The sequence below is a fragment of the Pongo abelii genome, chromosome 11, assembly GCF_028885655.2.
Source record: "Pongo abelii isolate AG06213 chromosome 11, NHGRI_mPonAbe1-v2.0_pri, whole genome shotgun sequence".
NCBI lineage: Eukaryota > Metazoa > Chordata > Mammalia > Primates > Hominidae > Pongo > Pongo abelii.
Genome location: NC_071996.2, coordinates 133,953,989 through 133,980,956, shown reverse-complemented (window position 1 = coordinate 133,980,956; position 26,968 = coordinate 133,953,989). Strand labels below are relative to the sequence as shown.

At 42.5% G+C, this 26,968-nt stretch overlaps 1 protein-coding gene across 9 annotated transcripts in view; it reads right to left on the bottom strand.

Moving 5' to 3' along the window:
* SP100 (SP100 nuclear antigen) overlaps window positions 1–15,617 on the bottom strand; it is a 129,082-nt gene extending 113,465 nt beyond the window's left edge. For 4 of the 9 annotated variants that reach the window (XM_054548488.2, XM_063712403.1, XM_063712402.1 and 1 more), the window contains exon 1: window positions 15,450–15,606. In XM_054548488.2, the coding sequence (XP_054404463.1) occupies window positions 15,450–15,481 (32 nt within the window). In that variant the 5' untranslated portion in view covers window positions 15,482–15,606. 9 annotated transcript variants of the gene reach the window in all.
* Between the last annotated feature and the right edge of the window lie 11,351 nt (window positions 15,618–26,968).

The following is a 26,968-nucleotide window of genomic DNA, read 5'->3' as shown; positions in this document are numbered from 1 at the left end:
CTATCCATAGACAAGGATGCCTTTGTGAAAATTTCAGAACCCAAGAGTGAAGCTGAACCACCTCCCTTGCACCACAAAACCTGAGAAAAAACACACTAGAAGGGGTAAGAGGAATGGTTTCACTTTGACTGTGTTGCTCCTCCCCCAGGCTGGCACAGCACTACACCAAGAGGTTTTCCCTGAGCCTAAGGTTTCTCCAGTGGGGAAAACAGAGCCTGAGAAGGACACCCAGCTTCCCTGGCATTCTGGGCTGCTTCTTAGGAGGCCCAAATTCTGTCTTGCCTCATGGGAAACAAACAGGAAATCAGTGGGGCTGGACCACCTGGGTTTGATTAGAAATGAAGAAGTGAGGGCAGGGCTCACAGTGGCCAATGCATAGATTGTCATGCTGGTACTGTGCTCCTGACATCAGCACCCTATCAGAGAGCTCAGCCAGCAGCTCTGTCCACCTGCAGAGGTAAGCTGGTGGCCCTATTTGGCCAGGTAGCATGGTCAGCAATTCTAAGTAGCTTGGGTGCCTAGCCAGCAGCCCAGCCCACCTAAGGCATTTAGGTTTCTGTCTTGCCTGACCAGGGAACCCCCAAAGAGATTCTGCCCAGCCTCAGATCCTAGCATATGTCTTTGCCCAGGCAGGTAATCAAGCCAGCCACCCTGCCTAACTACAGAGTATGGTCTCTAGCCCTGTTAACCAGGAAGTCCAAATTGAGACCCTGCCCAGGTGCAAAGCCCAGCCAATGACCTTCATGGGCAGGAAACCAAGCCAATGACCTCTCTCAATGGTGGGCACAGCTTTGGGGCCCCAAGCAACCAGAGATCCCAGCCTATGGCCATGCCCAGGCAGGGAGTAGAACAAGTCACCCTGTCCAAATGTAGAACATAGCCTGTGGTCCTACCCAATCACACAGCCCAGCCAGTGACACTTCTGAACTGTGGGGCACAACTTGCAGCTTTGCCTGCACAGGGATTCCAGAAATTTATGCTACCTTACTGATGAGCCCAGCTTGTAGCAAGGACCTAAGGGAGGGGCATATTCTGTGGTCCCACTGAACCTGGGCACCTGGTAGCAACTCTGATAAACTTTGAAGCACAGCCAGTGGCCCTACTCTGGAGAATAAGTAATCCAGTGGCAACACCCAACTGTGGAACACAGCCTTCAACCCTGCCTAATCACAGAGCCCAGCCTGTGACCATACCTAACAGTAGCTTAAGGCCTTGTCCCATCTTAGAGCCTGGCCATTAGCCGCTGCCCAACAAAAGGGTCCAGTCAAAACATCTAAACAACCATAGAGAGCAGCAGTGGCCTTTTCCAACCTCAGAACACAGGCAATGATCTGGCCCAGCTAGAGATCTCAACAGCAAGCTCTGCCTGTCCATGGATGCTACCAGTTGACCTGCCCAGAACTCCAGGCTGGACTGACTAGTGAAGGGCTTTCCCTGCTGAAACAAACTTATAAAGCCTGGAAGAGGTTATTGTTTCCTCAAATGTGCAGACACCGATGATAGGATGCATGGATCATAAAGAATCAGGAAAAAATAGTATCACTAAAATAAACGAATATGCTCTAATAACTGACTCTAAAGAAATAATGATCTATGAACTTACTGACATATAATTCAGAATAATTCTCTTTAAAAAGTTCAGTGAACTATAAGTAAACACAGATAGACAACTCAACAAAATTAGAAAACAATATATAAACAAAATTATAATGCCAAAAAGGAACAGGAACCATTTTTAAAAAGCCAGAAATCCTAGATCTGAAAAATACAATGACTGGATGGAAGAATTAAATAGAGAGCTTTAACAGCTGACTCAATCAAGCAGAAGAAAGACTAAGTGAACTCAAAGATAGGTCATTTGATACTATTTACTCAGAGGAGCAAAAAATAGCAAAGAATAAAAATGAGTTAAGAAAAGCCTATGGGATTTATGGGACACCATCAAGTAAAACAACATACAAATTATGGGAATTACTGAAGGAGAAAAGAGAGAGAAAATGAACAGAAAGTACATTTAGAGAAGTAATGGCTGGAAACTTTTGGGGAGAGAAATGAACATCTAGATTCACTGGGCCGAAAGGTGCCCAAGCAGATTGAACAATAAAATTTGACATCAAGAAATATTATAATTATATTATCAAAAGATAAAGACAATATTTTGAAAGCAGCAAGGAAAGTATAACTCATTACATATAAGAGAGCCCTCGTAAGACTAGCAGCAAATTTCTCAGCAGAAACCTCCTCCTCTCAGCCCAGGAGAGATTAGGGTGATATGTTCAAAATGCTGAAAGAATAGAAACTCTACTGACCAAGAATGCTATACCTGGTAAAGCTGTCCTTCAGAAGTGAAGGAGAGATAAAAACCTTTCCAAACAAACAAAAGCTGAAGGAATCCATCATCACTAGACCTGTCTTACAAGAAATGCTAGAGGAAGTTCTTTAAGCTGAAATGAGATGGTACTAATTCACAACATAACAATATATAAATATACAAAATCTCACCAGTAAAGGTAAACATATAGTCAAAGTCAGAAATCTCTAATATTGTAATGATTGTGCATAAGTCACTTTCAATTCTGGTATAAAAGTTAAAAAACAAACTATTTAAAATAATTATATCTATAGCAATTGATATAGTTGGCCCCATGTCCCCACCGAAATCTCATGTTGAATTGTAATCCCCAGTGTTGGGGGAGGGCCCTGGTAGGAGGAACTGGATCATGGAGGTGGATTTCCCCCTTGCTGTTCTTGTGACAGTGAGTGAGTTCTTATGAGATCTAGTTTAAAAGTGTGTAGCACTTCTCGGCCAGGCACGGTGGCTCACGCCTGTAATCCCAGCACTTCGGGAGGCCGAGGTGGGTGGATCACGAGGTCAGGAAATTGAGACCATCCTGGCTAACACAGTGAAACCCTGTCTCTACCAAAAATACAAAAAATTAGCTGGGTGTGGTGGCGGGCACCTGTAGTCGCAGCTACTTTTTTTTTTTTTTTTTTTTTTTTGAGACGGCTACTTGGGAGGCTGAGGCAGGAGAATGGCGTGAACCTGGGAGATGGAGTTTGCAGTGAGCCGAGATCGCGCCACTGCACTCCAGCCTGGGTGACACAGCAAGACTCTGTCTCAAAAAAAAAAAAAAAAAGTGTGTAGCACTTCTCCCTTCAGACTCTTTCTCTCCTGTCACCATTTGAAGATGTGCTTGCTTCCCCTTCGCCCTTCCACCATGATTGTAAGTTTTCTGAGGCCTCCCCAGCCATGCCTCCTGTACAGCCTGTGGAACTATGAGTCAATTAAACCTCTTTTCTTTATAAATTACACAGTCTCAGGTACTTCCATTTTATTTTTTATTTATTTATTTTTTTTGAGACAGAGTCTTGCTTTTGCTCTGTCAACCAGGATGGAGTGCAATGGTGCTATCTTGGCTCACTACCTCCTGGGTTTAAGTGATTCTCCTGTCTCAGCCTCCCGAGTAGCTGGGACTACAGGCACATGCCACCACGCCTGGCTAATTTTTGTATTTTTAGTAGAGACAGGGTTTCACTATGTTGGCCAGGCTGATCTCAAACTCCTGACCTCAGGTGATCCACCCACCTCGGCCTCCCAAAGTGCTGGGATTACAGGCGTGAGCCACTGCACCTGGCCTCAGGTAGTACTTTAGAGCAGTGTGAGAATGGACTAATATAGTAATTTGTTATTGGAGACAGAATATAAAAAGTATATCAATTGTAACATCAATTGACTGAAATGTGAGGGAGGGGAGAAGTAAAAGTGTAGAGTTTTGTATCTGTTTGAAGTTGTTGGCTTAAAATAGGATGGCATAGCTGTAAAATATTTTATGTAAGCCTCATAGTAACCACTAAGTAGAAACCTGTAGTAGATAAATAAGATTAAGAGAAAGGAATCAAAGCATATCGTTTCAAAAGTGATCAAATCACAAAGGAAGGCAACAAGAAAAAAAGAAAGAAAAAAAGTACTACAAAGCTGTCAGAACACAATTAACAAAGTGGCAATAGTAAGTTCTTACCCATCAATAAATGGATTAAATTCTCTAATCAAAAGAAATAGAGTGACTGAATGGATTAAAAAAACCCCACAAGATCAAACAATCTGCTGCATATAAGAGTCTCATTTTAGGTTGGGCGCAGTGGCTCACACCTGTAATCCCAGCACTTTGGAAGGCCCAGGCGGATGATCACTTGAGGTCGGGAGCTCGAGACCAGCCTGGCCAACATAGTGAAACCCCGACTCTACTAAAAATATAAAAATTAGCTGGGTGTGGTGGCAGGTACCTGTAATCCCAGCTACTCGGGAGGCTGAGGCAGAAGAATTGCTTGAACCTGGGAGGCAGAGGTTGCAATGAGTTGAGATAGCACCACTGCACGCCAACCTGGGTGACAGAGTGAGACTCGGCCAAAGGAAAAAAAAAAGAGAGAGAGAGAGAGAGAGACTCCTTTTAGCTCTAAGAACACAAGTAGGTTGAAAGTGAAGGGATGAAAAAAGATATTCCATGCAAAAAGTGACCAAAAGAAAGCAGAGGTGACTATATTTATACCAAACAAAATATACATTAAGTAAAAAATGGCCACAAGAGATACGGAAGATCAATATATAAAGATAAAGGGGACAGTTCATCAAGAGGGTACAACAACTGTAAATATTTTTGCATACAGCACTGGAACATGTAAATAACTAAAGCAAATACTAACAGAACTGAAAAAAGAAAGAAACAGCAATACAATGTTAGTAGGAGACTTTAATACTCCACCCTCAATAATCATAGATCAATCAGACAGAAAAATATAAGGAAACATTGATCTTGAACCAGACTTTAGATCAAATAGAACTAACAAACATATATAGAACACTTCATTCAACAGCAGCAGAATACACATTCTACTCCAGTGTACATGAAACATTCTCCAGGAAAAAAAATCATATGTTAGGCCACAAAAGAAGTCATAACAAATTCAAGAGTGAAATCATATCAAGTGTCTTTCCTGGCCACAATATTATGAAACTAGAAATCCATAACAGGAGGAAATTTGAAGAATTCATAACTTCTGTACAGAATATATAAATAATGTAAGGACATTAAACAACACATTCCTGAATAATCAATAGCTCAAAGAAGAAGCCAAAAAGGTAACATAAATATCCTGAGGCAAACAAAAATGAAAACACAACATAGCAAAACTTAATGAGATGCAGTAAGAGCAGTTCTAAGAGGCAAGTTTATAGCTATAAACACCTACATTAGGGAGAAAAACCTTAAACCATTTAGCTTTACAGTTGATGAAGAAAGATAAGGTAAACCCAAAGTTAGCAGCAGAAGGGAGAAAATAATGTAGATTAGAGCAGAAATAAATAGGGAATAGGAAAACAATAGAAAAGATCAACAAAACTCAGAACTGGTTCTTTGAAAAGATAAACAAAATTAGCAACTCTTTCACTAAACTAACCAAGTTAAAAAAGAGACAAGGCTTAAATAAATAAACTTATAAATGACAGAGAAAACATTACAACTGATAACATGATAATACAAAGAATCATGAGATTACTATGAACAATTATACATCAACAAATTGTATAACCTAGAAGAAACAGATAAATTCCTAGAAATACACAATCTATCAAAACTGAATCCTGAAAAAACAGATAATCTGAACAGACCAATAATGAGTAAAAAGATTGAATAAGTAAACAACTTTCCATTAAAGAAAAACCAGTTGGCTATGCTAGTGAATTCTACCAAACATTTAAGAAGAAACTAATACTAATCCTTCTAAAACTCTTCCAAAAAAAATTAAGAGCAAGGAACAATTCCAAACTCATTTTATGAGCATTACCTTGATACCTAAGCCAGATTAGGACACTACAAGAAAAAAAAAATTACAGACCATTTCTCCAGATATACATAGATGCAACAATTCTCAACAAAATACTACCAAACCAAACCAAATTCAACAGTACACTTAAATGATCACTTACTACGATCAAGTGGGATTTATCCCTGGGATGCAAGGATGATGCAACATGTAAATCAATAATGGTGTTGTGCAACATTAACAGAATGAAGGACAAAAATCATATCAACATTTTAATAGACACAGAAAAAGGATTTGAAAACTTCAGCATCCTTTCATGATAAAAAACATTTAACAAATTGGGTATAAATGAAATATACCGTAAAGGCCATGTATGACAAGCCCATTGCTAGATTAGATTCAGACTGAGGAATCTAAAAAAGTTGAATCATAGAAACAGAGAGTCAAATAGCAGTTGCCAAAGGCTTGGAAGTCGGGGGAATGGGGGAATGGGGAAATGTTGGTTAAAGGGCACAGACTTTCAGTTATAAGTTGGATAAGTTCTGGGTATTTAATGTGTAGTATGGAAACTATAGTTAACAATAATGTATTACATATTTGAAATTTGCTGAGAGAGTAGATCTTAAATATTCTCATCACACACACACAATGGTAACTATGTGACATGATGGACATGTTAACTAACTTGATTGTGGTAATCATTTCACAATATAAACATATATGAAATCATCATGTTTTACACCTTCAATTTATACAATTATACCTCAATAACACCAAAAGAAAGGTAATCACAACTAAATATTTTAACCTTAGGAGACTTTTTAATTCAAGCAGTTATATCATGGTCTGTGTTCCTGAAGTACTGGATTGTATTTACACATTTAGATGATTTCTGTAGGACGACAAATTTGAAGTTTTCAAATAGGGGCTACATTATGCCCCTATTACCATAAAACTTCCCTGGGGAAACCTCCCACTCCCATCACGGACCTGACACCACAGCAGTTCCAAATTAACCATATTTAGTTAAGAAAATGCTAGCACCCCAATTGGGAATTGCCCACTCATTACCCAGAAAATCCCTTCCCTGCTCCACCCCCACTTTTTTTTTTTTTTTTTTTTTTTTTTTTTTTTTGAGATGGAGTCCTACTCTGTTGCCCAGGCTGGAGTGCAGTGGTGCGATCTCGGCTCACTACAACCTTCACCTCCTGTTTTCAAGCAATTCTCCCTGCCTCAGCCTCCCGAGTAGCTGGGATTACAGGTGCCTGCCACCACGCCCAGCTAATTTTTGTATTTTTCAGTAGAGATGTGGTTTCACCATGTTGGCCAGGCTGGTCTTGAACTCCTGACCTCAGGTGATCCACCTGCCTCAGCTTCCCAAAGTACTGGGATTACAGGCCTGAGCCACCGCACCCAGCCAATCCCTCCCCTTATTATGGAATATTCCATGACTTCATTATGCTTATCCATATAGCATGTGAGTTCTGGCCAGGTTGGGCATGGCTCATTCTTATGAGCATACTTGCAATCCTCTCTTGAGTGTCCCTCCCCTTATTATGGAATGCTCCATGACTTCATTATGTTTATCCATATAGCATGTGAGCTCTGGCCAGGTTGGGCATGACTCATTCTTTTGAGCATACTTGCAATCCTCTCTTGAGTGTGTATTTGCTTTTGCTCTGCAATCAATCTTCTGTACTTTCACTTTGGTCTGGCCTTCAGATACTTTTCTGGGGCAAGGACAAGAACCTGTATCAGCCTGCTGGCAGCACCATTATTAATACTGTCATTTTACAGGGAAGAAACAAGGCTTGCCCCACCTCTACATGTATGCAGTGGCAGAGCTGGACTTCACATCACCCTTCCCCAATCATCCTAGTGTTGATCGTCCCTGCTCCTACCCTCTCTACTATCTGGCATTAGTTACTACACTCTTAATCACTGCACTATATTGCCTTTCAAATGTGGTGAAGCCTCAAAACTGATCATGCACTAGGGCCACAAAAGAAACAACAACTGACTCTCACAAATGGAAATCTTAAGGAACACATTTTCTAACCACAATGTGATAGGATCAGAGTAAACAACCAAAGGACAGAGGACGACTTCCCCCACTCGTTCCACTGAGAAATTTTAAAAGCTGCTTCCAGACACTTCTTAGGTTAACCAGCAAATCAAAATCAAAATAACAAATGGGTAAGAAATAAAATCCAATGAAAACACTGTACATTATAAAGGCCAAACATTTCCAAAGAGGCACAGAGGTGAACACTCATGGCCTAAAGTGCATTTATTAGAAAATAAGAAACACTGACAAGTAAATTAAGTTTTAAACCAATGTATTAGAAACAGAACACAAGGTAATCCCCTCAACAAAGGAGAAGTAAAGAATTAGGAAAGAAATATATAGAAAAATATAATAAAGAAAATCAAGATTTAATTAAATCTCAAACAGAAAATAAGAGTAGTGGATCAATAAAACCAAAAGGTGGTTCATTGAAAAGACCAACAAAATGGAAAGATTGATCAAGAAAACAAAGGAAAAAACAATAATAAACAATGGTAGGAATAGGAAAAAGGACACGTCTTCAGAGAAGGAAAGGATTAAAACTTTATACAAGAAATTCCTATACAATTTCTACCAATAAAAAGAGAATCTAGGGAAACAGTTACTTTTTAGGACAATATAAACAATCAAAACCAGCTCAAAGGTCAGCATAAGAACTAAAAATAATAGGAGAAATGCATAATATACTTCCAGAGCTACATTAATCTACTTTCTCCTCACAACTACACACACGGACATCAGTTTCAAATAATTTAATGGACAATTTTCTGCAATCTTTCAAGGAACAGATGATGTCTGTATTAAACAAATCATTCTAATACATATATGTGCATATATATATAAATATATTCAAAATTTCAATCACCCTCAGTTATTTCATGAGGCTGCTATAGTTCTGCTATCAACCCTAGACAAATACAAAATAAGAAATGAAAATTGTAGGTCACAAAGTTGCTTATAAACACATGAGGTAAAATCCCACAATAAAATGTAAATAAATCCAACCCAGGAGTGGATGAAAGAGTCATATGGCATGACCATGTAGGTGTTATCTCAGGGATTCCAGGAAAGGTCACATTAGAGAACCAATCTATGCATTTGGTTAAGCCTGGCAGGTTGAACACACCTGCATTCATCTGTGTTCCTTCTGAAATCCCATGAAACCACCTATAAGGAGAGTTAGAGGCAGAAAAGAAGCAAAGATCAGGGAATAGGAAAGGGCATCAAATAAGAGATAATCAAACATTTTGGAAGATAGGTGCATATATGGTAGCTAATTTCACAGAATGAAAAAATAAAAATCCTGATTACTTGCTTAGGGGAAGCTGACAAAGAGTAAGCCAGTGTATACTTTTGAACTGTGGAAGTTGTCAGGAATTAGAGGCATCATTCCTTTAGAAGGTGAGTTGGAAAATGAAAAATCAAAATGAGGCACAGTCAATGAGAGGCATTCCTCGCACAGAGCTCCTAATCAGATTTTTAGTGTCTCATTCCGAAATGTAAATGGACACGCAATGGACACTTGATGCATTCTTTCAAAACAAGCAAATAATGGAGCAGGAGCTGGGAAAGAAACCTGGAAGGAACTAACACTTAAAACAACGTTGGAAGAAACATGAAATTTTTAAAAAATTATCATCCTCATTAGTAGAGAGAAAATTTCAGATTTCTTGAAACAACAAGATGATATAAAAGAGAAACAACTTTTCAAAAGAGCTTTTGAAAATTAAAAACATAATGGCAGAAGTTTTTTAATTACTAGAAGGAATGAAGTTCCTCAGAAAATGTCATAGAAGTTAGATTCAAGAAAAGAAGATATATAAGATTTTCAAGAAAAAAAATGGAGTCTCTAGACGATCAATCTAGGAAACCTAACATCCAACTAACAGGAATTCCAAAAGATAAAAGAGAGAGATAAAGCAGAAGGGAGAAGATAATCAAATAATATCACAAGCAAAATGGTCAGAATTGAAATAAAGTTGTCCATTTGAAAGGGCCCTGGAGAGCAAAGCACAACAAATGAATTTAACACCCACATCATGGCAAACCATCATGAGATTTTAGAATCACGGGATTAAAGAGAAGAGCCAGAAAGTTTCAGACAGGCAAAACAGGTGACATAGAAAGACAGGATCAAGAATCAGAATGGCATCAGGTTTCTTATTAGCAATGCTGGAAGTTGCAAGACAGTGAACTAAATTAATTTCCGAACTCTGCATTTATACTTACCAAATATTTATGCAGTTGTGAGGATTAAGGATAAAATTTTTTTTCCAGACATGTACAGTTTATATATATATATATAGTATCTCTCAATTGAATCCCAGTAAGGTAGGATATATATATATATATATATACACACATATATCTTCTATAAACTCTTAGTCAGGAGGCTACTAGATAATGTGGTAAACCAAAATGAGATGGTAAAGCAAGAAAGAGGTATACATGTAATCCACAAAACAAGACCCAACACAGGAGAGATGTCAAGCTTCAGAAGGTCAGCCTTGGAAGCTGAAACTAACCAGAACTGATGGAATCAGGAGAATGGATAATTCCAGGAGGGCTTCCCCAAGAAAGTAAAATGGAATTGATAAATTACCCAATGTGCCTCGCTGAGAAGAATTTTAGAATTCTGCAGAGTGCTTGGGCAGAATTCATAATGAGGACACAAAAAATCCAAGCAAATATATAAGAGGGCAATAGTTATTTGTGGGGTGGCAGGGGGAGGGGAGGGAGGATGTTGCACAGGAAAGGAAATGTAATCATAATATAGTAGATGACTTGGTTATGAACAACATGTAAATAGTCATCATAATGGTAACACTGATTACTGATGAACCTCCAACTGTGATGTATTATGAGAATGGACAGGGAATGAAAAGGAGTGTTATGGAAAAAGTCTTCATCTTCTGTCCTATTATGTGAACAGATTAATGTCTGAAACTTGAAAAATTACAAACAGCTGTATCAGCATATCATTTCAAAATACAGAAGTAAATACAAAAGGAAGAGCCAAAAAGTTAATCTATTAGGGAAACTGGACATGGGCTGGGAAGATGGCGGAAAGTACTACTTGTGTTTTTAAAGGCCTTATTGACTGATACTTTAAGCTATATATATATGTTTTACTTTGGTGAAATTAATAACCGAATTAATAAAATGTTTCAATATAATTTACTCTGGATAAATCAGATTAAAAGAGAAAAATGATACAATTCTCAAAGATTCTCTAGTAGGCATTTTGATAAATATCCTATACACAGGCCTGATTAAAATAAATAACTTTTAGTAAACCAGAGCCAGCTGAACCAGTAAAGCCAGCCAGTAAACCAGAGACACCAGAAAAAAGGTGTCTATAAGAAAGCCTCAATTTAAACATTATAAGTATTCCCCTTGAAATCAGGAACAAAACTAAAATGTTCATTTTTACTGTTACTATTCAGTATTACACTGGCAGTCCTGGCTAATGCACTAAGGCAAAAGAGAAAGAAAAAAGTAAGAAAGAAAAAGAAAAGTATACAGGTATAAATTCTGAAAAAGAGGAGACAAAGCTGCTACTATCTTTGAAGATGTAATTATTTCTCCAGAAAAACACAAGACAATATTAAGAGGGAGAAGACTACTTAGTAAGACTCCTATGCATAAGATCAGCAAACTAAAATGAATAGATTTCCCTTATGCCAGAAAGAAATAACTAGAAAATGTAAAAGGAAAATGAATTCCTGTTTACAAATACAATTTTAAAATGCCTAGCACTAAAGCGACCCAACAAGGTCCCAAGTTCAAACAATCATGAATAAATGGAGAGATTTACTATGTTTCTAACTGGGGCCATTCAGGATTTTTTTAAAACATAAATTCTTCCTAAATTTATCTGTTCATTTAGTGTCTCTCAATTAAATCCCAGTAAGGTAGGTTACAGAACACTATCTATAAAATCGTAGTAACTAAAACATTTCAGTACTGAAACAAGAATGAAAAATAGAACCATGGATCAGATCATGGGTCACCAGTGCAAATTCATACGTAAAATTTAGTACACTAGTTCCCTTCTATCCACAGGGGATGCCTCCAAGAACCCCAGTGGATACTTGAAACCGCAGATAGTACCAAACTCTGTAAATACTATGTTTTCCCCAATCTATACATAAATTAGGCACAATAAAAGATGAATAACAATAGCTAATAATAAAATAGATCAACCATAACAATGTAGTGTAATAAAAATCATGTAAATGTGGTCTCTTTTTCTCTCTCAAAACATCATACTGTAGATATTAACAACCTCAGCATATTATTTTTTTCTTTCAGGAAATTTCACATTTTCACCTAAAGGAAGCACTTGACGGCTTCTCTTTGGCATATCTGAATTGCCAGCATCAATCTTCTTGTGCTTTGGGGCCATTATTGACTAAAATAAGAGTTCCTTGAACACAAGCTCTGTTATACCAGGACAGTCGATCTGATCACCAGGACAGCTACTCAGCGACTCATGGGCTGGTAGTGTCTACATCGTGGATACCCTGGATAGAGGGATGGTTCACATCCTGGGCAGGATGGAGAGGGACAGCATGAGATTTCATCACACCCCTCAGAACACCAAGTATCTTAAAACTCATGAATTGTTTTCTGGACTCTTGCATTTAATGTTTTTGGACCAAGTTTTACTGCAAGTAACTGAAATCTCAGAAAGTAAAACTGTTGATAAGGGAGGACTACTTTAGTTAATAATGGCATAAAAATATCAAATATCTATGAAGGGAATCTAGCAGAAGGGCAAAACCTTCAGAAAGAAAAATACAAATTTTAATAGGAGATATTTTTAAAGTAATAATATACATAAACCATATTCATGAGATGCGAGTCTCATGAATGTAAAGATGTCCGTTCTATTCAAATTGATTTATAGATCCAGTGCAGTTCCATACAAAATCTCAAGATTTTGACAGGCGAATTTGGGACTCTAAGACATTCTGGAGGAAGAGGAAGAGATTTGCTCCCTCAGATGTCAAGAGTTCCTGGGAAGCTGCCATCACTATGGCAGCGTGGTACTGGCATAAGGAGGGGCTGTCACAGGCCAAGGGGAGAGAAGAGCAAACACAGACGCACACCCTGCCTCTATACTCCCCAAAAGGGTATCACTGCGAATCAGCAGGGAAAAGGATAATTTAATCAATTAACGGCGAACTCAGAAAAATTGATAAGAATCAAAACAAAGACTTCAAACTGTAGCTCAGACAAAAAACAATTTGATCTCAGATAAAACAGGGAATGTAAAAAAAAAAAAGAAAAAAAGTTCATCCAGATTATGACTAAGCAAGCCGGAAGTTTAGGGTGACCTGCCCTGGCCGAGCCTGGCTAGAGGAGCTGTAAAGCCACCACAGGCACGTGGAACACAAGATCAGACAGAATCAGTCTGGAAAAATAACTAAGAGACAATAAGGAGAATATCCCAAAGTTCTTAACAGCACAGGCAAACCTAAATAAAGCAAGACTGTGAAGATTGAATGACAAGAGATAATGGAGCTTGCAGGGGTACCGAAACAAATTAAGATCCCTCCTCAAAAATAAACACTATCAATTTTTAAAAAATTAGAAATGACAAGAAACAAGAAACCTACTAGAAGGTAAATAATTGTCATGGAGGAAAAGTTGAGACAACTATTATGAACACAAAGTGAAAAACTGAAAAGATGAAAACATAGGGGGCAAATAAAAGCTGTGAAGGCTCAAGTGGCTCCAATGTAAGAATATTTTTGTTTAAAAATTTAAAAATTTTTCAGAGATATTAGAGGAGGAACTCTTCCTGGAATAACGGTAGCAGCGAATCTGCCACCTTAACACAGGAACAATTGTAAAAACTAACAGTGCTCACGGAGGGTGTCAGCATCACCTCATTTACAACAAGGGTGCATCTATCTTAAAAAATCCATATCACAAGAGGCCTATATGTTAAATTTTAAGCTTTAATAAGATAAAAGTCACCATAGACAAAGGTAATGGACAAGAAAAGTATATTTATACTTACAGAATATTTAGTGATTTCTCGTATCATGAAAAAAAAGGACAAACACCTCAACGGAATCATATTGGCAAAAAATAAACCAGCAATTTATAGAAGAGGGAATTTAAATGGCCAAGAAACATGAAAAGCTGATCAATTTTCCCATCATAAGGAAAATACAAATTAAAACAAGATATAACTCTTCATTCATCACCTTTGCAAATCCTGGCTGTGTGCAGGAAGATGGTTCGTCTCATTTGCTACTGGTGAAATACATTCATTCAGCCTCCTAGAAAGACAATTTGGCAGGACCAAGTAAATAACTGGACCCTTTGCCTCAATAATTCCATTTTTAAGGTTTAGAGACAAGATAAATATTTGTTTAGATGTAAAAACCCAAAAAGAAATATATAATCATTGTTATGATAGCTTATTGGTAAATGTGAACAATTTAAAAACAATCTAAATGTCCTTCAATTGGAGAACAGTTAAATAATTATCATATATCAATTCTATGGAATAGCATGTATAAAAAGAATGAAGCAGATCTATATGTATTAAGATTAAAAGATCTCTAAGTTTTCCACTATTAAAATAAGTAAAAATGCAAAATGCAGACTAGCACATGTAATGTAATTTATTATAAAACAAGAACATAAATTATGTTTTTTACAAAAAATGCATTAGATATATAAATGCATAGAAAAATATAAGAAAAGCTGCACCCAAGACTCTTCACAGGACTGGGAAGGGAAGCTACAAGAATGGCTGAGTGGTAAAGATGACTTTTTCCTTAACATACTTCTCCACTGTTTTAAATTTTATGAACAATAATGTACAGTGTATTTCTTTTGTATTAAAAAATTTAAAAGACTAAGTAATGTTATTTCTCAACTCACTACTAGAGAAAAGATAGGATTTCCTTCTCTTTTCTGGTCAGAGGTATCCCCCATCTTGGGACAGGAAACTGAAGTAAAAATGAAAATATTTAGCCGTTTGCCACCCTGGGCCTTTTTCTTCCCTTTCCTTCTTTTGATCAAGGTTGATGGAGTAACTCAGACCCTGAGCCAGACATGGGAACAGCTGACAGATGCCCCTTGCCAGGACAGGTGAGACCACAGCGTCTGATGTTTAAAAGTAAGCCAGGTGTTTACCCTGGAGTGTTTATTTTCTAAAGCACCTTTTTTGACATGACATATTTGAAGGTAGAGGAAGGCTGAGGGATGAAAGGGTTCACAGATCATGAGGAAATAGTTAATCCCAGCCGCCAGCAACTGCTATGTTCAGAGTGTCCCGGTCAGCTGAGCAGTAGATCCAAAACAAGAAAGTCACGTGTGTTATGGCAAGTTGGACTCACACCAACAGCTGTCCTGCTCCTGTTTAAAAAATCTGATTTCCTCATTACTTGCTCTTTCATTTCATTACATTACATCGCATACCTGTGTTCTTGCAAAGAAGGATTAAAGTGAAGTCTTAGGCACAAACTGAACTAAAGGCGTGAAAGCTGCAATATAGCCAGAGATAAAGGTTAAAGGAAGGGAGATAAAGACTCACCTGGTGCTCAGGTCGCCGCCCCCACCTGCCATCTTCCCACCCTAGGCCCTGCGGGGGCCTCAGAGCCTGGCCTCTGAGCCCCTCAGTAGGCCCAGCCTGCGTGCAGTGTGGCTGCCCAGGCCCCAAGCAGGAAGTTGGCCGACAGACTGACTCAGAAAGGGCTCCGCCCAAATGGGGAAAAGAGAAGTGAAAGTATTTATTTAACCTCCTTCTGGGCTATGGACACTGTGTTTCTCCTCCTTTTTCACTCCAAGGGGTTCTCAGCTTTTCTGAAATGTGGCAGAGGGTTGGAGGAGAGGCCTGACAAGCAGCAAGACCTGCAGGACCAGGGAAGGAGGGCCCAGGGGACGAGCAGGGCCGGCTCCCGGGAGTCCACTTGTTTGTGCAATAGACAGCAAAAAAAAAATGTCCTTGAACCAAAATTGTCCTTAGCTGCCCTCTAAGAGGGGGCATAGTTTACATGGGAGTTGGGGGGAAAACTCCACGTTTGCCCCTTCCCCTTGCTGACATGGCTGGAGATGGGGGATGGAAGGTTGGAGAGTTGGAGGGAAAGCCGGAAACTTCAAATCTCTCAGGCCCATCGGAGAGCCTGAACTGGATTAAGGTAGGTCTCGACATTGGGACCCAGGGCTGGAGAGAACCAAAATGCTCAGCATTATAACTTGGGGAGAGTGTTCTTAGCCTTCCTAGAAATCAACCAGAGGTAAGAGAGAACTCTCCACACCCCTGGGACCAGAGGCTGGAGCCAACATGGTAAGAAAGGCAAACATTTTAGGTGCAAGGGTTTAAGGAATCTTGACTATGGGGCCGCCTTGCAACAGCCAGGGGTGAAGAGAAGTTTGGAGAAGTCACTGGAATCTTGAGAGGACAAAAGCTTCTCATTGGAGGAGGATGGAGGTTGGAACCCAGATGATCTAGACATGGAAGGTCAGGGTGGCTGCCGCTGGTGGCTCCCACTGGGCAGCCGGGGAAAATCCGCTGCCCAGATTTTCCATTTAGATTCTGATTCATCATTCCTCAAAGAACAAGAAGAGACCGAGAAGACTTGCTTTACATCAGTATAAAGTCATAGGTAAAGAAATAGAAGCAAAGGGCGCATGAGAATGGGGCCACAGGACACAACCAGGGGCCAGAACTCCAGGCAAAACCATGGGGCAGAGACAGGGAGGCAGCTGGGAGCCTGGGGGTGCTGGAATCCAGGGCCCAAGGTGAGCAGAGGGTGGAAGCCGGTGAGGATTCAGGGGCCAGAGGGGATGGTGCTTCAGAATGATGTTTTCCAAATGGCATTCTACTGAATCCAGCTTTTTCCAGCTGTGAATAAGGATGCTTGTCCAGGTACATTTGAAAATGTGGGGGAGGGGGCTTTCTACCCTCACTCTATGTCTGCTCTTCTTTTCCCCATGAGTGAATGACCAGGCACCAGGACACTGGTGAGGACAGCTTTTCCGGTGGGCAAAGGTTGCTGTTTCTATCAGGCACTGCACACCTGTAGGTCTCTCTCTCTTTCTCTCACCTGTAGGTCTCTCTCTCTTTCTCTCACTCTTCCTACCCCCCATGACTCCCCAACTTTATGGGGCTGAAGGACTGGCAAGCTGAGCCTCTTTTGGGCACAGCTGTCCTTTGATCCCAGTCTCCATGAGGCACATTGGTCCCAAGAAGGCCTGGCATGGACCACACCAGTATGCTCTGGTGTGGTTCATGTTCTCCCCTCTCGCTGCCTCTGGGCAGCAGGCAGGCCCAGGCCACTGAGTGGCACTGACATAAATGTGCCAGCTTTTCCCTGGATGTGCTTAGGGGCTGCTAAGAGCAGCACCTGGAATTCCAGACCAATGAGCCACAGGCTGGCAGGAAATTCCTTAAGGGTTGAACTTCACAGGCAGACATGCCCATGCTGGGGCACCTCCTGGCAGCAGGGAAGAAGACGTTCTTGTCAGATGAGGTTGGAGACAGATGAGCACGCACCATGCTCCGCTGGTATATGGAGAATCTGTAGGCCTCTGTGAAGAAAGCAAAGTTTCTCTGATCCAGAAAACAATGTCAGACACACCTGGGTTGGGAAAGGGACAGGACCAAATTAAGAAGTCGTGTGAACTAAAAATCCTGCTGGACAGTTTAGAAGGAAATAATGGAACTCCTGGGGCATTTTCCATGGCTGCAAGGAGCACAGGCAATAGGGAATATTTCTGTTGTCAAGAAGTAGTTCCAGTTACTGGAGCCTGGAAAACTCAAAAGCAGGGGAGGCAGTGACTGAGGAAGGACCACAGGCAGGGCACCCAGCCAGATGATGGGCCTCATACATTTCACCAAGAGCAACTTCAGTTCAGACTTCAGTGGTGCGGTTGAGGCAGGAGAATAGGGTCTGGAGGCAGGGAACCTAAGGCCATTTCATGCTAACTTCCTAGAACTAAATTGAAAGGAAAACCCTAACTTTCCATGCCTAAGTAGCAAAAGGTCCAGAGGATACTCCCTTTGCAAACCCCCACCTTTTCTGTGGGGCAATGGGAAATGGAAAGTACCTTTGTATAGTTGTTTTTTTTTTGCAACCAATCAGATGTTTGCATAGGAGTGTAACTTTGTAACTTTACTTCAGCCTCTGATTGGCAACCAATCAGACTGATTGCAGGCCAAGTCTTCCTTTGCATAGAAGTGCAACTTTGTAACTTCACTTTAGCCTCTGATTGGTTGCTTTCTGCAACCAATGAGATGTTTGCATAGGAGCGTGACCTTTGTAACTTCACTTCAGCCTCTGGTTGTTTGCTTTCCGCAACCAATCAGACTGATTGCAGGCCACCACTTCATTTACATGAGGTGAGCACCAAGTGGTCAATGGGAAACCTCCAGTGGGTATTTGGACCAGAGAAGATTCTGTATCCGGGACCGTTGAATACCACTCGGGCCTGCTCCCACACTGTGGAATGTACTTGTATTTTCAATAAATCCCTGCTTTCGTTCTTTTGTTGCTTCATTCTTTTCTTGCTTTGCTGTGTGCTTTGTCCAATTCTTTGTTCAAAACGCCAAGAACTTGGACAACTTGCAGTCAAGACCCTCTACTGGTAACATGGTGGGGAGTGATTCTTCAACCTGGGACCCCCATGTGGGAACCAGAGTTCTGTACCTGAGATGAGGTCATTGGCATCATGGACGAGAGAGTTTCAGGGCAGGAGGCAGCTGCAGCAACAGTGCCACTGGGGCATGAGAATAGAGAACCTGGCCACCCTCCAAGGGACATAGAAGTGATGAGTGAAGGGCAGGCGCCTGAGATCTTTAGTGGGAGCAGCCAGTCCTGCCGAACTGTCTCCTTCTAGGAGGTGGAACATCAATCAATCAAGGCCCGGTTCCTTCCTGTCCCCGCCCTCTTCTAGGGGACACTTCGCTGACTGGGAGTGGGAGTGAGCCTGCTCCTTGCTGGGTCTCCCTGGAGTCATCCTGCCTGCAGAGACCAAGACTCTGTTGGCTCCTCCAAGCTCAAGTGCACAAGGACAGGGGCCTGCATAGCGTGGGGGAGGGTTGGAGCAGCCTGAGGCCATGTGGATAAGCCCAGTTCTGGAGTTCAGTGCTGGGGGGCCCTTTACTGCCACATATCTAAGCCACATCCCCAATCCAGCTTTTATCAGGAATAAAGCTGGTATTTCGATCGCCATCTGTCTCTCCATTTTGCATATATTTCAAAGGGTTCGAGCACATGAGTATACATCTCTCTTCTCAGGTTCTCTTCCATCTGTGTCCCAGATGCGTAGAGGCTGGGGTCATAGTTCCTTGCAATTGCATGATTGTGATGCAATTATCCCCTGGGCTCAGCGGGCATTTGGTGGCAATATTTCAGCTTTTAGGAAGCTGGGTGAGACCAGGCTGGTCTGATCCTCCCCGGCCCACTCACCAGGGTCCCCTGCTCAGCAGAGCCTCAGTGACTGGCCTAAAGATGGAGCTTTGGACACCTGAGCCTGCAACACCGTAAGATGCCAGTGGGATTGTTGGAGGTGGAAATGTGATTATTGCTGTTGGAAGGGGGCGAATGGGAAGAGCTACCCTGGCAGGGGAGGAAGAGGCTATGGGTGAAGGCTTGTAGGGAGTCAGAAAGACAAGGGGAGCATTGGACAACACAGGAAGTCCCTCTGGCCACCTTCTGAAGGTGGGGACCATTCCTGAGAAATCCGGAGGACGCCCTCAGTCCTTGTGCAGCACCAGGAGGAAACCGACTGGCCCAGGGCCACCCCTGAGTCCGCATCATCACGCAGGGTCCTTCAGCTGAGTCCCTGTTGTATCCGCAGCTGAACATCCGCAGCTCCCTGTCCCCTGGTAACTGACGGACCGCACAGGGTCCTGGTGGCCAATGGACGCCACCTCATGCCTCCTTTCCGAGGCCACCTAGCTGGCGAGGCCCGCCACGGACACACCGTGAGCACGCGCAACGAGCAGGGGCCCGTGATCGCCATTCCCCGTGTCTGCCTCCCGCGTTCCGGTTCCCGCGGCCGCTGCGCGCTCCTCCGGGCTCCGCCCCCGCCGGGCCGGCGCCCAGTCTCCAGGCCGCGCATAGCGGTGCAGCCTCTTCAGGGCTGGGCAGAAACAGAAACCGAAAATCCTCCTCTTATCGGGATTCTAGCTCACCAAACACTTCGAAATGTGTGGTAGAAGAGCCGTAGTTCGTTCTGAATAAAGTCGAACCCATGTAAGGACTGGGTTCTGAGATCATTTTGCCGTCTGGCAGCTCATGAGCACCACCGGGTCGCCGCCTGCCCTCTGTTCAGCCCGTGAGGGGCGGGGGACTCTCTCCGCCCTTCTCTCCTCCTGGTCTGTGTCCTCTTCCCTAGGAGTTTCATTCCGTCCGGAGCCACAAGCGGCCCTGCCTTCTGCACCTCCCCGGAGGCTGAAGCCCTTAAGCCTGCCCCGCACCCTAAGGCCCTGCAGGACACTCCTGCTGTCCTTGCGGGGCACGCTGATGTGACTCGATGCTGAGCAGTTGAAAGGATTAAAAAATAGTGGGCAAACGGCAAAAACGGGTGACATGGAGTGAATTAGAAGACAAGAGACTTCAGAGAAGTGTGTTTCATGCACAGAAGTTTGGCAATGCCCCCCACCCCAAAACCCAGTCTCCCTGAGTGAGGGGGAGGGGGCTTCACGTTCCCTTTCGTTTCACTTTGAGCCCCAGCTGCTGGACTGCAACAGAACGACCCTACAGGCTCACTATGTTTCACATTCTGGGGATTCCTGGTGGCATGTTCCTGTGTTCACCAGTGGGTCCCCGTCAGCACTTGGGGCTGTCACCTGACATATGGAACCAGGCAGCTCCATGTTGGATACCTCCACAAGCATGGAACTAAAGCTGCGGGGTCAGACCTACCCTCAGAAAGGAGGAGGAATGTCTTTTGAGCTGTGGTCGGCCTGAGGTCTCCTTGTGAGCCTCAGGGTGCCAAGGAGGCAGGGCTGGACACCACCAGGAGCGGAGGGAGCCTAGTGGCTGGGGCTGGAGCCAGGAAAGGCTTGAATGAACGATACAGCCTTTTACCAAGTCTGCACTCCTAATATTTCTGCAAACCTCCATATGTCTATTACTTTTACCATGGTGAGCTGGAATTGCCCGCAGACTGTCCTAGATCTTAGGACTGCCGGGTGATGCATGTGTGGCGAGGGAAGGAGATACCTGGTGGTCCCTCCAGATGGTCTCCGCCAGCACCTGCTGGGCAGCAGCTTCTGCTTCTTTGGGCTTGCAAGTGAGTGCTTCTATGAAGAGGAGGGTCCCTGGCAGGTTCCTCAGTATTGCTGAACAGAATAAAGGAAGGGCAGGGTTGCAAAGTGTAGCTTCATGAAGATTTAGTGGTTACGAGACAGGTTATGAGACAGGAAGTACAGTTCCAGCAAAGGCCAATGCCCGTCTGCCAACCATTGTCTGGCGGAGATGTGCAGGGAAGGGGTGGAGTCTGCCTTTCCACAGGTGCTCCTCCTGGAAATGTGGGTGGGAGACAGCTGACCAGAGCACTGGGGGGCTCTCCCAGGGCACCTTTGCCTAGCAAGGGCTGAGAAGACCCTGTTTTGAGGATGAGGTGGGTCTTGTTAGACTGCCAGTCATAACAGATCTGCTCTAGGGGAAATCCAAAATAAAGTCTAATGAGCTCTCCCCAGGGCCAAGCACGACTCTGGAGCTGGTGGGACAGCCCTGTGCATTTCTCCTAACTGGTGCACCTGTTTCTCATGGGTACAAATGCTGTGCTCAGGGAACAGGTTGACATCCTACGGGGCCCCAGCCCATGAACACAGGAGGACCGCCTGGTCCGGCCAGGTCGTGAAGTGGCCCTGGGAACCAGGTTTTGCTGGATATCCTGTGTCTTACCTTGGGATAAGGCTCTCAGGGGCAGTTGGGCTATAAAACTGCCAGGTGGAATCGTTTTTTGGGGAGCAGATGGCTTCCAGGTTGTCCTGGTCTGATGTTTTTCTGGGCAACATACTGACACAGTTGTGCTGGTTTCCAAAACAATGACATTGAAGTTGGGAACTCATTCATCTCATCTGCTACTGATCCATTTTCTTGGTGTATAAGGGAATAAAGTGTTCCCTGACGTAGATCCATTTCTGCAGCTATTAGCCACTTGAGAATGGCCAGTGGACTCAGTCTAGTGGGTGACACTCTCCTTTCTGGAGAGAATTGGAGACCCCTCTGCACATACCTGGGTGCCTATGGCACCCTCTCTCATGAATAATTCTAGAGGGTGTTCAGCCCATTGAATGTGGAGCTATGGAAGTTAGGGGCTCACATTTATCCCAGAACCTGGATTCCAGGCTGAGCTGTGATGACAATAATGATATTCTTGAGCTGTGCTTGTAAGAATCCAGAACTGGAAATTGGGTGCTTCCCCACTGGGGGCATGAGGAAGTGGGGCCGGGATTTACCATTTATCATTCAGACAATGGCACAATGCAGGAACCCAGGAGTTATTTCTTGTATTTCCTGAATAAGCACAAAACAAAAAGCACCAGCCAGCTCCTGTACAGCACTCTGGGCCACATGTACTGACACAGACGTTACAAAACCATCTAAGAGCAGACATGTCCACTGGCGTGCAGAGCGCACCAGCCATGGGCACAATCCCATTCTCTGAGACCCAGAGGAGTGAACACAGACACCAGAGAGAGACAGAAGTGGTGGCTACATCATTATATGACCAAGACTCGAGGTCCTGAGATCTCAAGGCTGAGGTCCTGCATCCTCTTCCTCACCCAGACTCAGGCAACTGTGGATGAGTCCTCTGGAGGATGAGGTGATCAGGGGATGGAAAGTGGTCCTACCCAGCTTCCCAGCAGCTCCAGCAGGACACAGTTAAAGACGTAACCAAGTGTCTCAGAGAGGAGTCACCCCCTTCCCTGAACACGCCATACCCTAGTTTCCAGCTTAACATTCCTGGGGCCACACTACACGACCATAGAGTGTGCTGTCCTTGTATGAACCAGTGTAGACTCTTTCAGTCCCACACACCACGGGGTTCAGGGGAAAATGTGAACAAATATTTCAGGAGAGAAATATCTCGGTGTTGATATAATGTAGTAAGGGGTAGTTTCATGTCAGATGAACAGTGACCAACTCAGCCTTTGCCTCCGCAGCACAGGACAATGGGGAAACAGTTACCTGGTCCCATGGACCCAAGGAACTTGGCAGCCCCCAGCTCTTCGGCCTCTCTGACTGGCCTGGAATTGCCCCTATTCCTCCATTAGACAGCAGTGGTCCAGGCTGTGAGTGTCCCAGGTGGGTTCCCTTGGTCAGCTGTGATTTCCTTGGCTGTCCAGCCTCCTCCATCCCCCTTTCCTAACAGTCCCCGGTTCCTTTGGGTGAAGGAGCCCTCCCTTCTGGGTGTAGGAGTGAGGGGCTGTTAATCACAGTGCTGGCCATTGAGCAGGCCAGGCCAGCCAGACGCTGTTTGGGGGGAGTTGAGCTTTTGAGTGAAGTATTGTGAGGAGTTAAAAAAAATCAACAACAACAATTGGTAAAATCTTATCCTTGAGGGAATTGCTGCGTCATTCCTGGTGCATGATTGCCTGGAAACGCTCTGATTCCTGCCCTTTTCCAGGGCCATTTGCCAACTCTGTAACCCTGCCTTCCAGCCCTTTCTGTGAGGCACCGTGTATATCATCATCAAAGTAACTTTTGTCTACCCTAGATAAATTGGGTCTCTCTTTTTTAAATTTTTTTAACAGCTTTATTGAGATACAATTAACATACCATATGATTTACCCATTTAAATTGTACAATTAAAAGTTCTATAGTATGTTCACAGGGCTTTTTAACATCACCACAATCAATTTCAGAACATTTTTGTCACCATAAAAAGAAACCACATACCCATTTCCCCTCAACCTCCCAGCATTAGGCAACCACCAATCAATCTACTTTCTGTCTCTATGGATTTACCTATTCTAAACATTTCATATAAATGGAATAATAAATTATGTGGTCTTTTGTGATTGGATTCTTTCACATTGGATTCTTTTTTTTTTTTCTAAATTTAATTTAATTTTAAGCTCTGGGATACATGTGCAGGACATGCAGGTTTGTTACACAGGTAAATATGTGCCATGGTGGTTTGCTCCACCTATCAACCCATCACCAAGGTATGAAGCCCTGCATGCATTAGCTATTTATCCTGATCCTCTCCCTTCCCCTGCCCCAAACAACAGGCCCCAGTATGTTGTTCCCCTCCCTATGTCCATGTGTTCTCATTGTTCAGCTCCCACTTATAAGTGAGAACATATGGTGCTTGATTTTCTGTTCCTGCATTAGTCTGCTAAGGGTAATGGCTTCGAGCTCCATCCATGCCCCTGCAAAGGACATGATCTAGTTTCCTTTTATGGCTGTATAGTATTCTATGGTGTATACATACCACATTTTCTTTATCCAGTCTATCACTGATATGCATTTGGGTTGATTGAATGTTTTTGCTATTGCGAATAGTGCTGCAATGAATATACACATGCATGTATCTTTATCATAGAATGATTTCTATTCTTTTGGGTATATATTGGGTTTCTCTTGACAGCAAAGAGCCTGAATTGATACAAAGGTGTTTATGTTAATCTTTTAAGTTTGCTTGTTTATTACATATGTATTGCATGGAGGGCCAGACGCTTTCAAAGTGCATAATAAATATTAACTCATTAATCCTCACAATAATCCAGCAAGCTATTTACTACTAGTGTCTCCTTTTTACAGATGAAAGTGTACAGGGGAAGGATGAGTAGCTTGCCCAAGGACACACCGTCAGCAAGTGGAGAAGTGCAGGAACTGGGCTTCTACTTACAGAGGCTGTGCTCCTGAATGCTAGCCTGTGCTGCCTCTCAGTACAAATTACTATGCTTACCAGACCAAAAATAACTAAAGAGCCAACTGTCATTCAGTTTTGAGGATAAATGAAAGGTATGGCACGGATGATGTAGAGCTGTATTTACTGATGTGACAATGTCCATCTTATATTGTTAAGTGAAAAACATTGATTAGCACATTTTTATTTATTAAGATGGTATGCCCACTGCCTCCCCACTTCCTGCCTCCCAAACACACAACCACATTACAAAGCCTAGAATCACTTTCATCAGAATGTCAACCACGGTGATTCTCCTCATGTGGAGAGGACCACCAAGCTCTGGGTTTCTTAGTGGTAGGAGGTATGAAGTGCAACAGCTTGGAGCTTTGGAGGGGATGCTCTGACGCGCTCCAGACCATTGAACCCCTGAAAGCTTACCTATGTGGCACATCTCTGTATCTTTGTAACATTTCTCTCCCACCATCTGCAGTGTTTATGACTTACTAAGTCATTCAGAATAGTCAACATTTCTCGCTTATCAGGCTCATGAACATACTGTCACCAATACAGTTGACCAATGTAATGTATTGCAGAGTGTCCAGAAAGGCTATATTGTAACACAAAGCAGGATTCACCTTGCCCTGGAGCAAGACTATAAAGATATACTGTTGTCCAATCCTTGAGAATGTGAATTTCTTCTCAACCTACATCCTGCTGGATCCTTTAAAAGTGGCATTTCCATATTTTTTTTTCTTTTATTATTATTATTATTATTATTATTATTATACTTTAGGTTTTATGGTACATGTGCGCAATGTGCAGGTAAGTTACATATGTATACATGTGCCATGCTGGTGCGCTGCACCCACCAACTCGTCATCTAGCATTAGGTATATCTCCCAGTGCTATCCCTCCCCCCTCCCCCCACCCCACAACAGTCCCCAGAGTGTGATGTTTCCCTTCCTGTGTCCATGTGTTTTCATTGTTCAATTCCCACCTATGAGTGAGAATATGCGGTGTTTGGTTTTTTGTTCTTGCGATAGTTTACTGAGAATGATGATTTCCAATTTCATCCATGTCCCTACAAAGGACGTGAACTCATCATTTTTTATGGCTGCAGAGTATTCCCTGTTTGCAGATGACATGATAGTATATCTAGAAAACCCCATTGTCTCAGCCCAAAATCTCCTTAAGCTGATAAGCAACTTCAGCAAAGTCTCAGGATACAAAATCAATGTGCAAAAATCACAAGCATTCTTATACATCAATAACAGACAAACAGAGAGCCAAATCATGAGTGAACTCCCATTCACAATTGCTTCAAAGAGAATAAAATACCTAGGAATCCAACTTACAAGGGATGTGAAAGACCTCTTCAAGGAGAACTACAAACCACTGCTCAAGGAAATAAAAGAGGATACAAACAAATGGAAGAACATTCCATGCTCATAGATAGGAAGAATCAATATCATGAAAATGGCCATCCTTCCCAAGGTAATTTACAGATTCAATGCCATCCCCATCAAGCTACCAATGACTTTCTTCACAGAATTGGAAAAAACTACTTTAAAGTTTATATGGAACCAAAAAAGAGTCCGCATCGCCAAGTCAATCCTAAGCCAAAAGAACAAAGCTGGAGGCATCACGCTACCTGACTTCAAACTATACTACAAGGCTACAGTAACCAAAACAGCATGGTACTGGTATCAAAACAGAGATATAGATCAATGGAACAGAACAGAGCCCTCAGAAATAATGCCACATATCTACAAGTATCTGATCTTTGACAAACCTGACAAAAACAAGAAATGGGGAAAGGATTCCCTTTTTAATAAATGGTGCTGGGAAAACTGGCTAGCCGTATGTAGAAAGCTGAAACTGGATCCCTTCCTTACACCTTATACAAAAATCAATTCAAGATGGATTAAAGACTTAAATGTTAGACCTAAAACCATAAAAACCCTAGAAGAAAACCTAGGCATTACCATTCAGGACATAGGCATGGGCAAGGACTTCATGTCTAAAACACCAAAAGCAATGGCAACAAAAGCCAAAATTGACAAATGGGATCTAATTAAACTCAAGAGCTTCTGCACAGCAAAAGAAACTACCATCAGAGTGAACAGGCAACCTACAAAATGGGAGAAGATTTTCGCAACCTACTCATCTGACAAAGGGCTAATATCCAGAATCTACAATGAACTCCAACAAATTTACAAGAAAAAAACAAACAAC